This window comes from Mus caroli, chromosome 12 (assembly GCF_900094665.2).
Source record: "Mus caroli chromosome 12, CAROLI_EIJ_v1.1, whole genome shotgun sequence".
Classification (NCBI taxonomy): domain Eukaryota; kingdom Metazoa; phylum Chordata; class Mammalia; order Rodentia; family Muridae; genus Mus; species Mus caroli.
The window spans coordinates 81,591,941-81,609,893 of NC_034581.1; the positions used below are offsets into that span (position 1 = coordinate 81,591,941).

Here is a 17,953-nt window from a genome sequence, read left to right on the forward strand (position 1 = left end):
GTCATGGGGCAGCCAAGAAGATTGCATGAGGATGAAAGTTTAAAATGCCTGGCAAAGCCACGTGGTCATGGCTCATATCTTTAATACCAGCACTTGGGATGCTGAGACAGGCAGATCTATCTGAGTTCGAGGCCAGCCTGGTCTATAGAGTGAGTTACAGAACAGTCAAAGTTACATATAAAGAAACCCTACCTCAAAACAAACTAACTAACAAAACAAGTTGGGCAAATTTACCAAAAGTACAATAGGGAAGTCTGAATTCCTTCATTTCTTATTGAACCTGACTCCAGAAAACATTTACATTGCATCATTAGTTGAAGGTATTAGTCATTAGCTGAAGGCAGGCCTCCAACTTATTGAGCTAAGACTGAGCTGGGTCTCAGAAGATGAACATTCACACTGGCTAGAAATCATGTCTAGACACAGCAGAATAGTTCGTTAGCCTTTTCCTCCCACTAGGGTTAGGAAGAGAAATAAGCACAGAGCCTATCTGAGAGAACAAGATCCAGGATGAGAAGATTTAAGAAGCAGGAAAGCATCTAGTGGCCAGCTGGGTTCCCAGAGCTAGGAGTTGCACTGCTGTTCTATGTCCACACCAGCACAGAGACATCTGCTGGTGCTCTCGACCCAGTTACTCATCCTAAGGAGAAGCCATACTCCTGAACTAGTTCCAGGACTAAGCATATTGAGGAAGTCCACTCATGAATGATGCTGGGAATGGAACTAGCCCCCTTCCTGTGCAGTGTAGACAGCTTGACCATCTCCAGCTTGGACTAACTAGGTGACAGCACTCCCCATACAGACTACTCTGTACAGAGTATGTATAGCACTCTGATCAACAGCAGTACAGTTCTGTTTGCAATAAACCCATCATTGCTATAAATCTAATTTTCCCTTAGCTCCCATCTTGTAATGTTCTGCCACAGATTTATTTTTATGTTTTAAAATGTTTGAGTGTTTTGCCTGCATATGTGTATGCCCACTATGTGCCTGCCTGGTGCCTGAAGAGGTCAGAGGAAGACAGGTGATCCTAACTTAGAACAGGAATAACAGCTTGGGAGCCACTGTGTGGTACTGGAAGCCAGACCCAGGTGCTCTGCAAGAACACCAGTGCTTGCAACCACTGGGACATCTCTCCAACCCCAAAGATTCTACAATTTAATTCTGTGTGGGTGTTTTGATTGTATGTATGTCTGTGTACCGAGAGTGTGCAATGCCACTGGAGGCCAGAAGAGAGTATCATGTTCTCTGGAACTGGAGTTAAGAGATGGTTGTGAGCCACTGTGTGGATGCTGGGAGCTGAACCTGGATCTTTTACGAGAGCAGCAAGTGCTCTTGATGGCTGAGCTATCTTTCTATACCCTTTGACAGGATTTTACATACAGGCAGACATTCATCTGAGGCTCAGTTTTTCTTAATTTTTATAATCTTAGATTATGAAAGATTCACAAGTGTTCACTGAATACTCTTCCTTTTAAGCTGAAGAGAAAAAAAGGCTTATTAAGAAAGAACTCAAATATTTTAGGTGCACAGTGAAAAAGTTTATTCATGACAGATTTCAAAACTTGGAGAAGACAAAAAAATGCACAAAAGCATCTCACAAAACTGTCACATAATATAAAAACACCAGAACTGAGCTGTTAAAACCATAGCTCAGGATTCATCCGTGTATCACAGCAACACATTCAGTGCTTTGAGGTGAGAAAATATAGTCTGACAGAAGAAAAACCACTCAGTAGAACAGAAAAACTAAATAACAATTGGTACCGAGTTCTTAGTGTGGAAAGCATACATGTGGACAGCATTTCTCATGACAGGGAGACATGGAAAACAAGTTGACTCAATTGGATTAGTTTGGATTTGTTTATATTTTGAAGAAAAAAAGACAAGACTATGTGATAGTTTCCCTTCAAGGCCTTTGGTGACCTTGGTTGGCATCAGCATATGATACGAAACAGTAAGGAAAGCAGGTCTTCATGGTTGTCAGCTGCTTAAACATTTAGCAAGGAAACACAATCACTTTTAACCACTGATGGATCAGGCAATGGCTCCAAAGTAGCCCTTTGGATATATAAGCAAATGGCAAAGCGTGGTTTAGGAAATCTCCAAGCACCTCCCCGCCTTCCCATTATCCTTATCCACTCTGCTCTCTAGAATCTATCACTCTGATTACAAAGCATTTGCAAATGCTTTTGGTTTTTATTACAAAGCATCAAACATTTCTTCTATGGGTTTCAGAATACTTCCCATTATTAAGAGAACATGGATATACCAACGTCATGCATCATGGGATTGCTTTTTCCAGACTGGCTTGTTCTTTAACAAGGCTAAATGGAAATAACTCAGACTGATTAGATGAAAGCTAATTCACTTATGGAACAATAATCTCAAAACAGGACACAGATGTATTTTCAACATAAAATGTCTTAATAAAATGTACTATTAAGGATATGAGGGAAGGAATTAAGATAATGTTTTCTGGATGAGCCCTGGCCTGAACCTAAGAATGAACAATAACCATAACAAAGAGCCACTAAAGACCAGACGTTTCAACCCTGAGTGGGGAGGAGCTGAGGAGGACCCCTTAAATCGACAGTGGGTTAGGGGCTCTTCTGTAAGACTATACATTATTCAACTCCAGACTTCAGAACCTTTCATGATCCTGTCAGAACTTCAGAAAATATACTGTCACATACACAATTTTACTTCCAGATAAGCAAAAAAGCTTCCTAATTAAATGACAGGAAACTGAAATTTCATAAAGCAGGGTGTATTTCTAGGTCTCTGGGGTGCCATTTTTATTGTATCTTAGAATGAAGAGCCATGCCAGTAGTCTACATGCTAAGAATCAGATCATGGGTTCAAACCAGGGACCAGCCCTACAACTTCACAGCTAGTGTACTATCTTTGTACTTAGCTCATGAGGAATGACGATTTGTAAAGGAGCCAGTCTATCGATCGATACCCTATCAGGCTTTATGTCATTGATTGTGTTTTCTTAGCTTTGAGACAGTGGTTCAGAGTCTCTGCTTAGTCTTCTTGGTTCAAGAGGGCAATATTACATCTCAGCAGGAACAGTGACTGCAAATTTGGCCACAAACGCTTACAGTGTTTCTCTGCACACTGGATCACAAGTCCCTCTAATCACATCACCTAGATAACTGGATCTTCTTGGGGAATGCCCACAGGTGTTATATAAGTTACACAAAGGACAAGTCTGTCAGTGACCAGCATCAGATACACAGAGATCCAGGAGTTCTTGCCTGAGGGTCGCCCAAAATGCTACCAGGACTAAAGAGTGCTTGCTCGGGTCATTGGGAACTGGGTACCCAACATGTGCCTGGGTTCTGATCCTCATTTTCTACTCCCCAAAGAAGGAGTGTGCAGCTCCCTGACCACAGGCTCACAATGGGCACAAGGACTTGCTTTTTACAGAACCCACACCCCTTAACCAACTACCCGTAGAACAGGACCCTGGTTCCCTTCCTTCAGACGAAAACTTGCCTTTTCAAACAGCGAAGGGTCTGAGGGGAACATGTAATTCCCTTTCCCAAAGTGTAGACATTCTACACTTCTGGTCATGGAAAAAAAATAGGGGCAGGAGTTAATGTGGATGTTTAGCCTCAGGAGAAACTCTAAATAGAAGCCCTGACAGAGAAAACTGTGTGTGGTGTGCTCTGTAGGGTTATAACATGTCAATGCTGTCAGGCTATCGAGGCCTGCTTGTTACCTAAGCACTCACATGCCTGCAGGGTTTGCGGTGTTAGACAAATGCATCTTAACTATGCCTTTGAGGACACGTTCACAACTGTGGCTTCTGCACCACAAGTGGGACTGACTGACTCTCTCTTCAGCCCCAAAGGATGGAGACAGCAAACCAGTCCTCCGGTCAGGGTTACCTGTAGCAGAGAAGACCTACCCAAAAATGCATCTAGCTGATCCTGCTAACAGATGGCACAAAGGGCTGGAGAGTTCTCCACTGAGCACAAGAAGAACAGTAAGGCTCTGGCTTACAAAACTGTTCCAATGAACAAAGTAGCACTGATGCACTAAATGAATTCCGGGACGTACATGATAGTTTGCTCACTTTCCCAGCCTCTGTTCTATCCCTTCACTGTCCATTTAAAAGACAGTTCTGAAGCAGCACAAACTTAATTTGTACCTCCTCTCTGTCCACTAAAAACGTCTTCTACATAATTACTGGGGTCACTCAATCCCACGCCTTAGAACCATGGACTCTGACATTAAAGGCAAGTTTTTGCAGAGTGGTCTTTAAACATAAATATACAATCACAGACTTCAGGGTTTGGATTTTGCCCATTCCTCATAAAGAAGGAACTGAGTACAGCTCGTCAAAATCAAAATGTATATATTATAAACTCCACAATAATATTTAATCCCATGAATATATGACAGCTACAGATTAACTTGTCTGTAATCATATAATGGGACAATATATACTTCTTTAAAAGTCCATTTTTCCTAAATACCAAATAAAATATTTTTAAAGTGCATGAATCCATTCATAGGAAAATACCTAAGAATAGTCTACTTTCAAGCTACTACCTATGTCCATGCGTTATCTGAGGAGTGTGTTTGCATATGAGCGTCCTGAGGATGTGTCAGAGGGCCACAGATGGGAAGGAAGGCTTTCCAACGCAGCTACACAATTACCTTGACACCAATAGGCAGTTAGAGAGGCTACAGCTGGAAGGGACATACAGCTAGCTTTCTGAAAGATGGAGGCCAATGGCCAGTTTTGTGAAGACCTCTTAGGCAGCCCATGTTGAAAAAGAGATCTGCATAAGCAGAGCTCTCTAACAGAGAACTGACACAGTACAGGGGACATCCTCCAAGGGATACTTGTCAGACAAAACTAAATGCTAGAATCTTGGTTTAGAAACTGGCAGTTTGTAATTTAAAAATATATGTGGGATGAAAGTGTATGCTTTTTATTTGCTGAAAGTTTCCATAATAAGATGTTGGAAAAATAGTACTTTAGATATGTCTTTTTAAAAAGCCTGTCTCTTAACAAAGTAGCAAAATTAGACAAATTGAAAAAATTTAAGAACTCAGCCACTCTTATGAAGAGAATCCTAATCTCTGCTCTCTTAGAACTCCCTTCTTTAACTGCATAGTATTTACTTGTGCTCTAGAGAGCAGGGCAAGGATAAAAGCAGATAATTTATTTCATTGTTTGATTCTTTAAACTTGAAAACAGAGGGATCAAGGAAGTGACACTTCTTAGACCCTTCAAGGTATGTGTTCTGTGTTCTCCATAATTACCTGGGTTTTAGTCAATAATACTTTGTCTCTCAAGTTCTCTTATTGCAAAACTTTAGTGCGTGAATAGTGAACGCATCATACTATGGACGTGAATAGTGAATGCATCATGCTATGGACATGTCTTCCCTTAGGCATTTTATGTTCATGAGACAAACAACCCACCCTGTGAGGAAAAAGTCAGTAAGAAATAACTGCAGCATAGCCAGCAAGTGACAGGTACAGAGGGAGATGAGAAGCCCCTCAACTTCCCTGCTGTGCACTACAAGAAAACAAGCCTAAGGAAAGATGGAACATCCTGGGACAAGCCCAGGGGCCTTGCTCCCAGGCTGAGAGCAGGTCAGGGGTCCACAACAACCAGAAGTATGGAGACTGCCACTGACTTGGAAATAGCGCCAAAGAAGGTGCTTCTTTGCTTCTTTTGTTTTCCTAAACAGAGAGTACCCTCAGTCAGTAAAAGCATGACTCAACTTCAGCTCAGCAATGAGTCCAAGGTGAGCAGCAAGTCTCTTCACTGCCCACAGTTTACTCATTTCTCAGAGGGCACAGAGACTTTTGCCAGTATCCCTACAAAGCACATCTGCAATGACGAAAGAATGACGGTGTGGTGCTGACTGGCCACTGAGAGGCTATGGCGGGCCATACAGCCCACACTTTGCTTCCAGGTTGACAGCTACAGGGTGCATCCTTTGTTCCTGACCACACCTACTGGCAATACCCTGCTCTTTGGGTGATCACTTCTATAGGACAGAGAGGCCTGGTGTGAGGCAACCACATGATAAAGGAAGGTGCCAATGGAAACATTATGAAGAGGGTGTCAGAGGAGGAAAAGGACTTTGGCATCCCATAATCATGGTGCTCCGTTATCTCTGACTCCCCAGTCAGTTCTTTACGTCGATCTGCGTCCATCACACCTTAGAATCCAGCAGTGGGAGCACTGAGATGTACCTAACACAGACTAGGTTGGAGTCCTCCATCTCTGAAAGGCCAGACTTCCCAAGCATCACAGGGTGACATGTTGGAATAAACACACATGATCATTTTCTAAGCCCTAAAATCATCTTTAGCGCCATAAAAGAGGTGGCCTTCGTGGCTCAGAGCAGATGGGAAGCCTTATGAGAACAGATGGGAGCTGTTTCAAAGGCAATCTGAAATGTGCTTTAAAAAACATAAATAAAGTAATAAATAAACCTAATTATTCAAAATTCAAAGAATGACAGACAACACAGACTGGGAAACAGAGGTGTGGATGGCTGCAGAGACCCATGCCACTGTGTGCCCACTCCACCAGAGGCCTTAGCACCTGCTGCTCTGTGGCCACCCACTACAATACATTCTGCCACTCCAGAACCTCAGGAGGAACAGGCTGTGAGAGGCTGTCTGTCGCCTGCAGGCTTTGGTCAAGTAAGATGCACACACAGTCAGCAGTAACAGCAAAATCCCATGATTGCTTTCCCTAAGGACCATGGACACCAAAAGCTTTCCGTCCTCAGTGTAAAAAACATAAACCCAGAATCACGGCAAACGTGTCTGGGTTTCACTGTATTTGGTTCCAAAGCAAATTTTCTACATAACACACATGGCCTAAGATGGGGTGGGGGGACTAATCCGTGATTTCCAAAAGGGCAGGGTCTGAGATAACTCAGTGGTTACCTTCCACCCTTTCTTCATCAACTACCAGCACCCTTAGTAAGGGAGATAACTCTGGAGACAGATAGAGGCCGACCGCTTTTCTTCTCTTAGGACACTGACCACAGCTTGCAACTGCGTGAAGGTTCTTGCTATGTGGCAGAAACACAGACTTGGTAAAGAGAAAGGAGGAAGGGTCTAACCATCAGGAATAATAATATCCATTCAAGGCAGTGAGGTCTCCCAGCCTGAGCTAGAGACTAAGAAGACCCAGCAGGCAGGTAGGAATATGGCAGTGGTGAGAGGCTGGATAGAGAGAGCATTCTCCATCCAACAGATTGGGCTCTTTCCTACAGTGTGCTTTCCCTCTTCTGGCACCTCAGAATGTAAAGAAGGCAGGCGCTACTAAGTCCACTGGCATCCCAGGCTCTGGAGAAGGGTGAGTGGCAACCTGAATGATGGGCTTTACCAGAGTGAGGCCATTTCTTAAAAGACATCCTTCTACTTCATTTTAGGCTTTTGCCTCATAGGGGCCTTCTGAGAGGGTTTTTGCTGGAGTCGGAAACAAGAGTGTGAGTCAGGGACCACAGAACAGGAGCACTATACCACCACCTGCAGAAGCCAAGAAAGGAGAAAAGCTACATGGGGTCAATAGTCAGGCAGGGCACGAGGCTTCAGAGCCCCACACAGAACTTCAGGCTCTTGCTTACACACAAGAGGCACCAGCTGGCAGCCTGCTTCAGCCAGCAAACACAGCCTGCCCTAGCCCAGCATCCTTCAGCTAGTGTAGTAGATATGGAAGTAGAGAGTCTTGTTGCGGAGCAAGGAGTAGGAGTTATCAAACTTGAGCAAGTAGATGCCCTCCCCAGGGTAGTCATGGCTGCCAGCTTGCACATCTCGGTGGCTGTCCCGCCGGTACACAGGCATGACCTCCCCATAGCGGCCCCGTAGAGAACTCCTGGAGCCTCTCTCCACATCTCCCACAGGGACGGGTTCTGTAGGAGCAAAAGGACAGAGTTTAGATAGGAGTTTATAGACGGAATACATCCTGCATGAAGGTGAGAGAGTGGTTCTCCCACGGGGACTCTATTGTCTTCCCACATGTACTAGGAAAAGTCCACAGATCTTGGTCAGTAACATGACTGTGGAATGAAACTGGCATCCAGTAGCCCAGAGTCCAAGAGTCTCAATAAACAGTAATGCATCCTCTGAGAAACCATGATCCAGCCGATAACCTTAGAAGTGTGTGGCTTCCAATGGGGAAAAGCTACTTAAAAGTGTAAAACCTGGAAATCCGTACAGTACATGGAAGGAGTAGCTAACAGAAAGGAAATATAGGTAAACCAACTGTATAATGTGGCCCTAAAACTTCCACGTGATGTCCTGAAGAGTAGCAAGTAAGACAGAAGGCCCCCCTCGTCCTTAAATACATATGCATCTCCTGGGAGACTTGAAAGAGCGAGTCAAGAGAGTGATTCACGGGCATACATCAAAGCCAAGGACTACAACGGAAGCTCAGACATTACTTCTAGATTCATCTCCATTTGTCACGTCTCCAGTAGACACCGCAAATAACAAGAATGGAGAAGAGAGGGGCTTGAGCAAAGGCTCAGTGCTTTAAGAGCACTGGCTCAAGTCCCAGCATCCACGTGGTGGTTCACAACCATCTGTGACTTCAGGTCCAATGAATCTGATGCCCTTTTCTGGCTTCCATAGGCACCAGGCACATACGTGGTACACAGAATACAAGTAGGCATAATATGCACATAAAATACAACAAGTAGGCATAATATGCACATAAAATACAATAGTTTAAAAAATTTCTAAAGAATTAAAGAATGAAGCTGGGCATGGTAGCGCACGCCTTTAATCCCAGCACTTGGAAGGCAGAGGCAGGTGGATTTCTGAGTTCGAGGCCAGCCTGGTCTACAAAGTGAGCTCCAGGACAGCCAGGCTATACAGAGAAACCCTGTCTCAAAAAACAAACAAACAAAAGAATTAAAGAATGGAGCAGAGACCACTACTGTTAACATGAAGCAGAATCTGTATTCTGCCAGCAGTGGCAGTTTAGAACAAAGAGCAAAGAGGGGAGAGAGGTACTTTTAGCTTAAGCCAGAGAGCGTGACTGAAAAATCAAGAATAAATATTCCAAAACAAAGAGAGAAAAAACATAATTTTGTGTTCCAGTGTGAGCTGGAAAACCCTGCTGCCCATCCACACACATGGAGAAAGGGGAAATAACTAGGAAATACTTGTTAAAGAGGGAGGGATAAAGGGGAGGGGCAGAGGGGGAAAGGCCCGCCCACCAAAGCATTAATAGCCCATCAGTTTGCAATGCTGCCTTGCTTTCTGAGTGGGAAGAGAAATGCTACAATCCATGAAGCAGCCACTAGCAACTAGGTTGAGCAAATGAAAATTAGATTTACCCTCAATCTCCTCGTCCTCCTCCTCTTCCTCATCCTCATCCTCACTGGAATCACTGACCTGCACAGTTATATCAGTGCTGGTTACTGGGGTCCAGTCAAAATAAACCCCAAAACCAATATCATAGTCATCAGTTGCAAATTCCCAGCAGACTCGCTTTCCCTCGGGGTGGGTGGGGACCCGGATGGTGACTACTTCTCCCCGCTTCACTACCAGACGGCTGTTCTTCTCCTTGCCCAGCTTGCTCTTGAACTCCTTCACTTTGGCAAAGGTCCAGACGCACGGAGGAGCCATCAGAGGTGGAGAGACTGAAAGGACAGACAGTTTACTACTGAGAAGCTTGGGAGACGCCCCTGACCCAGCATTTTGCTAGGTTAACACACAACATTCTTTCTAAGGGCTTCCACCAACTTGTTTTCTTTCCTTCTTTCTGGCTTGAATCCTTCAAGCATCTACTGGCGATGAAGAAACTATTTTCTCTGCTTCCAAAAGCCTCACCTTTCCTGTGGTCCCCCAGAAGATCTGCAGATTCCAAGTCCGCTGAAAGAACATCTATAGCCCCAGTGTGCTCAGACTGGATCATAACTGTGTCCTCAGGTCGCTGTGGAGCTTGGTACTTGGCCATCTACACAACAGAATTCTGGTTTGAGGACTTATGATGTCAGATTCCAATTAGCATCTTTCCAAATGCAGGCTGCCCCACCTCTTCCCTGATACCACATCCAGAAAGTTACTGTGCTAATCAACATTGCTTCTTTCTGCCAAGTGCAAGTTAACCGCAAATTCTACTTTTTAACAATCACCAAAGCGTCTCCTAATGATTCTTTTCTTCCCTGTGTCTGTAACTTTAGAAAAGTGTTGTTGTCTTTCCTTTCAGACCCTCTGCAAAATCTTCCCCACAAATATCCTCACAGCTTGCTACAGGCCTACATCAGTAGGGTTTCCAACACATTCCCAACTGCAAGGCTACTCCACTCAACAATTACTTCTGTATCACTATCAGCCAACATACTTATCAAAAGCATCACAAAGTATCTGCTTTCAAATTTTCCTCTCTTCCTTCCATTCCTCTGTATCCTTTTCCTATTTCTCCCTAACTCACCCCTCAGGCTACAAGTTGTCTCCCCCTGTATTTCACTAGCAATGTTCTGTGTGTGTGTGTGTGTGTGTGTGTGTGTGTGTGTGTGTGTGTGTGTGTGTGTGTGTATGTTGTCACATATGTGAGTGCCTGCAGAGGACAGAAGAGGACGTTAGATATACTGCTGGAGCTAGAGTTACAGGCAGTTGTAAGCCACCTTATATGAATGCTGAGAAGCAAGTGCAGGCCCTCTGGAGAAGCAGCAACTGCTCTTAAGTACAGAATCAGGGAGCCATCTCTCTAGCTCCACAGTGTTCTCTTACTAATTACAGTTTCACTTTAAGCCAGCCATAGGACCGTTCCCTTTGAACAGTGTTATTTGCTGCCAGAGTCCCAACCTGCATAAAAGGATACAAATGGCATTTGATGCAAAAAGCCCTGGCTACCCACACTGAAAGCTGCAGTCACTCTAGAGGGATTTCTCTCTGAATCTCTTACAGTGTGTTCCTTGTTTCATGTTATTATGCCTTAATTTCCTGTTCCTTTCCCCAGCTGGTAGGCAACTCAACAAGAAATCTATACCTACCCCCATGAGGAAGAGCACACCAGTGAGTCAGCAATGCAGTTAGAGGAGCTGGAATTGTGTTTGTGCAAGGAAATCAAGTTGTAATCCTCCTAGGCTGTGTCCTCACAGATCTGTTTCAGAGGCCGAGCCCTCCCCTTCTCAGCCACACAGCTAAGTAATGCGAACCAGACCTTGCCTACCAAGTTTAAAGGAACCCTTCCTTTTACAGTGTGGATGCAATTTGCAACTTAATTAGCAGCAGAGTCTTAGTAAAGCTTTTGGCCTTATTTCCACAATTGCTAAATGGGGACACAGTGGTATTTGTCTCACGAGAGTGAGATCAGCAGTAAATGAAGTTTAAACTACCAAGCATTATGCAAAAGGTATAATGCTTGATGTCTTTATTGATACAAATTCTAATGACATCATCACTATCAATACAAATATAAACACAAACCATCGCCACCTGCCCTGCCTCGGTCAAAGGAATCACTAGTTATAGCACACCACTATGGACTCTACATAGATAGAGTAGACCACCGTAGTCCAGCTAACAGTCAATGACTTCAGGCTGTCAAGGTCTTAGAGAACATGAGATGTCTGTTCTGACACTTCATTTTTTGTGTGACAGTCTGTGTAGGAGAGACAAATAATTATTCTCCAAACAATTAAAACTGAGCTGCCTCACAGGGATGTCTAACCCATGTCCCCTGGGCTGGATGAAGCCTAAAGTTACTTAAAACACTGAAGTTTTTTTCAAAGGACATTTTTTTCCTATAACCCAACAATGCAGTTCTCAAGTGTGAGCTTTATAGATTATGGCATGTCACAATGTCCAAAGGTTGGACATGCCTGCTTGGAGTGACAGCGAATTCTGAGAGCCACTGTCTCGGAAGAGATACTTCTATCCACCATTGTGTGCCTACGTGTGGGTACCAGAAGCTAGCCTTTCCTAAGAGCCAGCCTGAGGGTGCCCCTACCTCACTGAGAACCTGGGTCTGGTCTGCTGGCAGCGATGCCTGCTCCCCCGGAGCCTGAACCTCTGAGGCTCCAGCCACGTTCTGTAGATCTTCCGTGGTATCCTTACTCGCTGGAGATACCATCTGTGGCCTCTCAGAGGAAGAAAACAGGTCAGTTCAGGGGTCTTGGAAGAGGCATAATCGTTCTGGAGGAACTCTGAAATACAACAACATTCAAGAGACACCCCACCCCCTGAGCTCTGCACTTAGGTCCGTGTCACTTTAGCTGACCACTGACTGTTCACAGTTAGGGCACAGTGACTGAAAAAGCCGGTCCCCAGGCTCCAGAGCCACAACAAACACACAGCTCAGTCATAAGATGGACTCAGGGTCTGCTGCACATGTTTGTGGCATACGGTATGATGCTGTGCTAGATGTAGGTTCTGTGAAATGATTAAATGGGTCAACATATTCATTACTCCAATACTCAGTTTTTGTATTATAAGTACATTCTTAATTTACTCTTTGTAATTTTGAGTATAAATGTATTAAATATAATACCATGCTAGCAGAGACCTCTTGATCTTATTTATTCTGCCAACATAACACCCACTGTGTGCCCTCTCCTCTGTGTGTGTGTGTGTGTGTGTGTGTGTGTGTGTGTGTGTGTGTGTGTAAACGTACACAGGGGCTCCTGCGTTCATACAGAGGCCAGAAGAGGGCATCAGACCCCTGAGATTAAGTTGAAGCATCTGCAGGATGCCTGGCTTGTTAAAGCAGCGCTGGGGACCAAATTCTGGTCTCCATGACTGAGAGTGGCACTGTTCCCCACCCAGCCATCCCTGCAGCCTGGCTGCTCTCCTCGTCTTTGGGGATGGCTTTATTCCTCACTCACTACTAGCTCCAACCAGAATCTTTATACACTGTTGGGACTCCCCGTTGTTTCTACACAAAAGTCATGGATATGAGGCTTCCTGAGGCAGAGACTGGCCACTGAACAGAACGTGTCCGCTGATTAATCGCAAGGATAGATGGAAAATTAACCAGAACTGGGAGGACTGAGATCTTTTCTGCCCTGACGCAGCCCTCCATAGGCTGCCCATCTCCATGCTCCAGTTAAAGTCAGAGGCTCACCAAGCTACACTTGGGCTGAATTGCTTGTGTCCTTGGTGCTGGCCCTGGGGTGAGCAGATGGGTGTGTTCATGTCTCCCTAGGAAAAGGTCATGGAACGGGATGAGTTATGCTGCCTTCCATCCCCACTGGCTTCACAGAGACCAGAAATGAGTAGACAGTCAGGGCAGTAGCACAATCCCCAGACCTTCTGAGAATCTACTGCCAATAAGAGGTAATGTGAGTTTTATTCTTAAAGCAAGAGTCATAAAAGGATGGTCTGGGGACCCCTGTAGTACTTAGGACCCTTTGGGAGGAGTATGACACCTTAAAACTTTTCAGAATACTACTAAAATACCATTTTATTTAGTGCATTTTCTGCAGTAGGCAGTGGAATTTTCCAGAGACCACAAGACATGCAACAGTACATCCAAGCGAATCAATATGCAGAGGTGAAAATTCAATTGTCTTTTATTAAACCAGACATTAAAGGGATTTATGCCGTCTTACTGTACTATATTTGCTTTCAAAGTTGATTATTTTTCAGTAAAAACATACTATTTATAGTACTATGGAGTGAGTTAATTTTTGTTTTCAAATGAGTAAAATAACAACATAATTTTAGGTCTTAATTTCTTATATGATTTTTAAAACTTTGGAGGTCTTTTAAGACAATGTTTTATTCTGTAGTCTACACTGACCCCAAACGTGTAATGATCCTCCTGCCTCAGCCTCCTGAATGCTATCATGGCAGGTGTGAGCTACCACACTCAGCTCGAATAGAGTGAAAAATAAATTCTTCAGGTCTTCACTAATTATTCAAAGTGTAAACATTCAAGAGTGCCGGGCAGTGGTGGCACACACCTTTAATCCCTGGGAAGCTGAGGCAGGTGGATTTCTCAGTTCAAGGCCAGCCTGATCTACAGAGTGAGTTTCAGGACAGCCAGGGATACACAGAGAAACCCTGTCTCAAAAAACAAAAAACCAAACCAAACTAAAACAAAACAAAACAAAACAACAACAACAACAAATATATATTTCCAAGAGCCCCTGGCTTTTAGACTATCTATCAGTACCATTGTTTTCCTTGGTAGTATAAATAAGAAAATCATTTTCAATGTATAGGTTATATCTTCTTCAAATAAAGATAGCCATCTTTTAGAACACCCAAGTCCACCTCAGAGCAAACCTAGAAAGAAGATGACTCAGAGCCATTTGCTTAAATCATCTCGTGTACATGGGAAACGGGTGAACGACCTTAATTCTTAGAAGCCCAGAAACCTCAGTCCGTTTTCTTGTTCCTTGTTGTTCCTTTACTAGAAGGCGAGACGTATGCTGGGAACTGGGCCTTACACCCTGTGTGTGCCTGGCGCCTCAAACCAACTCTGAGTATGGAACTCTCAGGCTCTCTGAGCTCTCTCCCTGATCTCCTGGACTCCCACTGTGCCCGGGTCACTCACCAACAGTGACCACTTGGACCTTTAACAGACCTCAGCACTTCCAGCACACTGCTGTTGGGAGCCTTGCACTCACTATAGCCTCAAACACAACAACAACCACAAGCTGCCTCTGGTTAGCTTACTGCACGCTTCCCTCAGCTCTTCACTTGAGTATCGCTTTCTGGGAGGGTTCCTCGAGGTCCCTGGACGGATGACTTCCCAGCTTCCTTCACTGCACTTACTATGAACTGACATAATATGCGCCAGATTGCAAGATACACATTTGTCTTACAATTTGCCACAGCTGAAACATAGGGTATATTAAAGGTATAATGTCAAAGCTTGTACCAAGCTCTCTCACTGGTCTGTGGGGGCTTCAGGCGGTGCTTAGAATACTATCAACTGGAGGAAACTGTTCAAGTGTTCTGCTGTCTAGACCACACTGGACAGAAAACAGATACCTACGGGGTGAGGTTCCTATTCTCGGGTTTGTTTGTTTGTTTGTTTGTTTTTCAGTGCAAATTAGAGACAGTTCATGTTTTCTTGCTGTTTTTTTTTTTTTTTCCCTGGGGAGACAATTCTGGCTTTGTTTATCTTCTCATTGATGGTGCGGGCTTTTGATATCCTAGTGTTGGGGACCCTATTAGACTCTAGCTGGAACACACACACACACACACACACACACACACACGTATAAAATAGCAAATTTCACAGGTGATGAAACAAGCTATACTCTTGCTTTCTGCCTGCCACCCTCATCAGGTGTAAGCTCCAGTACCACAGTGCCCTGACTCTTCAGTCCATCTTCAGTTTCTGGAACCTAGAAGAATCTCAGGTTCACAACAGTGTCTATGCAGTGAACAAACAGTAGCCATCGCCTGACTGCTTGTGAAGAACGAAAGGATATGTTAGTTCCTGTTTGGGAACAAAAGTCATCTTGGATCACACTATCATCTGAAATATGGGGAAAACCGACACTCTCAGAGTTCAGCAGAATTACTAACCTAATGTTACTATATGCTGCATCTAAAACTAAAGCCTCCTCTCTGCCTCTGTGTATGCTACCTTGGACAAACACAGTTTTACTTATAAAATATTTTTAAGCTTTTGTTTTATGTACATATGTATATTTACTTGTGTGTGCTAGGTAAGTTCATATGTATGTGCTGTGCAGGTACACATACTTATGTGTGGGCAGAGGCTGGAAGAGAGTGTCAGATGTGACGTGTGGCCTTCTCACCCTCTGCCTGTTCCTTGAGGCAGACTCTCTCCCTGTGGCTGTGGCTCACATTTCAGGTAGGCTGGAGGCCAGCAAGCCCAGCAGATCCTCTTCTCTCCGTTCCCCTGATTGGCAGGCATGCCAAAGTGTGATGTGGGTGCTGGGATCTCAACCCCAGACCTCATGACTATAGAGCAAGCAAGTGCTCTTAACCACTAAGCCATCTAATACCAATTTAAAAATACTTTAAAGAAGACTTGTAATATCCATGTGAATTTAATATTCACATTACAATTTTATGGTCTAAAGATTAGCAAAAGGTTATTTTGGGAAAGAGATCAGTTTAAAACTACCTCTGCACCCCCTTTTCTCCCCGGCCATATTTGTGCTTGGCCTGGAGACCACAGGCTCTACCAGGCAGCGCTGCATAGGGACTGAGCAGCTGGATCGGGTACCTGGTGAAGGCAGACTTGTATCTTCCTCTCGTGATTCATGGCTTCCTCAAATGCTACGGCTCAGTATAACCCTTCCTTTCTACTACATGCGTCTCAGCACCCATGGGTGGATGCGATAGACAGAGAAGAAATTTAAGCCCGTCACTGCAGTGGCTGGAGAGAGTCAGGTAAAAGCACTGTGCACTTTCATAGGAACTCCATTTGGTTCCCAGTCCCAGCTCAGGCAGCTCGCAGCTACCCAGAACCCTAGTTCAAGGGAATGTAACTCCCTCTTCTGGCTCCTGTAGGCACTAGATATGCACATGGTACACATACATACATGAAGGCACTCACACATACACATAAAATAAAAATACTCAGTATAAAAAGGAACGGCCACCTAAGTGGCCTGAAAAATGACATTTAAAAAGCTACAAGTGCCTCACCCCTTACAGCTACTGCCGCTTTCCTTAGCAGTTCCTTCAGTCTCAGGACAAATCTTCCAGAAACATGTTATCCCAAGCAGTTGCGTGTCCCTACCTGTAGGGTGAGGACTCGGCTGCTGGATCAGAGGCAGAAGCCAGTGGAGAGCTTACGTTGGTGCTTTCCAGATCTTCCTTCTCTGGAAAAATCATAGGAAGAATTCGATATGTGAGAGGAAACACCAGCACACACCTATAATTCAGTTCTTGAGAGGCTGAGACTGGAAGATCAAGAGTTCAGACCAGCCTTAGCTACATAAAGAGTTTGAGGCCAGCCTGGGATACCTAAGACACTGTCTAAAACAGTTATTTAAAGCATATCTGTATCTCACCCTACATAAAAATCAGTTCAAGGGGCTGGAGCGATGGCTCAGGGGTTCAAAGCACTGGTTGTTCTTCCAGAGCACCCGGGTTTGGTTCCCAGCACCCACATGGCAGGTCATAAATGTCTGTAACTCCAGCGCTAGGCCAGCCAGTGCCTCCTCCTTGTCTCCAAGGGCACTGCACACATGTGGTGCACTTCCATGCACACTGGCATTAACACTGATACACGCAAAATAACAACAAAATATTTTTTAAAAAAAATCAATTAGAAATAGTTCAAAGATCTTCATCTAAGAATGAAATATTTGAAATTGCTACAGGAAGCACAGGGCAAACAGTTCAATATGCAGGCGTGGCAGCCACATAGCCCAAAGACACTCAAGAATTAACAAACAGAGTTGCAAGGAATGAAAAGGCTTTGACACAGCGAAGAAGCAACTGTCATTGTAAAGAGACAGCCTACCAAGAGGGGATTAGTGTCTAGAACATATAAACACACACACACACACACACACACAAATAATCTAAATAGTACATGGGCAAATGAGCAGATACAAAACAAGAGGTACACATAGCTAACAAGTAGGAAAAAAAAAAGAAAGAAAGAAAGAAAGAAAGAAAGAAAGAAAGAAAGAAAGAAAGAAAGAAATGGGGCTGGAGAGATGGTTCAGCAGTTTAGAGCACTGACTGCTCTTCCAGAGGTCCTGAGTTCAAATCCCAGCAACCACATGGTATTTCACAACCATCTGTAATGGGATCTGATGCCCTCTTCTGGTGTGTCTGAAGACAGCTACACTGTACTCATATAAATAAAATAAATTTTAAAAAAGAAAAAAGAAAAAGAAAAAAATGTACAACACCATTAGCCATCAACAAAATACAAATCAAAAGTACAATGAGATTTGATTTCTTCTAGGTTGGAATTGCAACCATCAAAAAACCCACAAAATGACGAAAGCTTGTGAGGAGGCCAGTGGCTTGTTTATGTATTGCTGGTGAGAACAGA

At 44.1% G+C, this 17,953-nt stretch overlaps 1 protein-coding gene across 4 annotated transcripts in view; it reads right to left on the minus strand.

Annotated features, from left to right (window-relative positions):
• Nucleotides 1–1,525: 1,525 nt before the first annotated feature.
• Tmed8 (transmembrane p24 trafficking protein family member 8) overlaps nt 1,526–17,953 on the minus strand; it is a 35,432-nt gene continuing 19,004 nt past the window's right edge. Inside the window, exons 2-7 of one of the 4 annotated variants that reach the window (XM_029484616.1) lie at nt 16,682–16,763; nt 11,960–12,089; nt 9,835–9,961; nt 9,550–9,644; nt 9,339–9,396; nt 1,526–7,907 (exon numbers count right to left, since the gene is read on the minus strand). In XM_029484616.1, coding sequence (XP_029340476.1) covers nt 7,690–7,907; nt 9,339–9,396; nt 9,550–9,644; nt 9,835–9,961; nt 11,960–12,089; nt 16,682–16,763 — 710 coding nt within the window. In that variant the 3' untranslated portion in view covers nt 1,526–7,689. The other 3 variants (XM_021179431.2, XM_029484617.1, XM_029484618.1) reach the window with 3 other exon arrangements.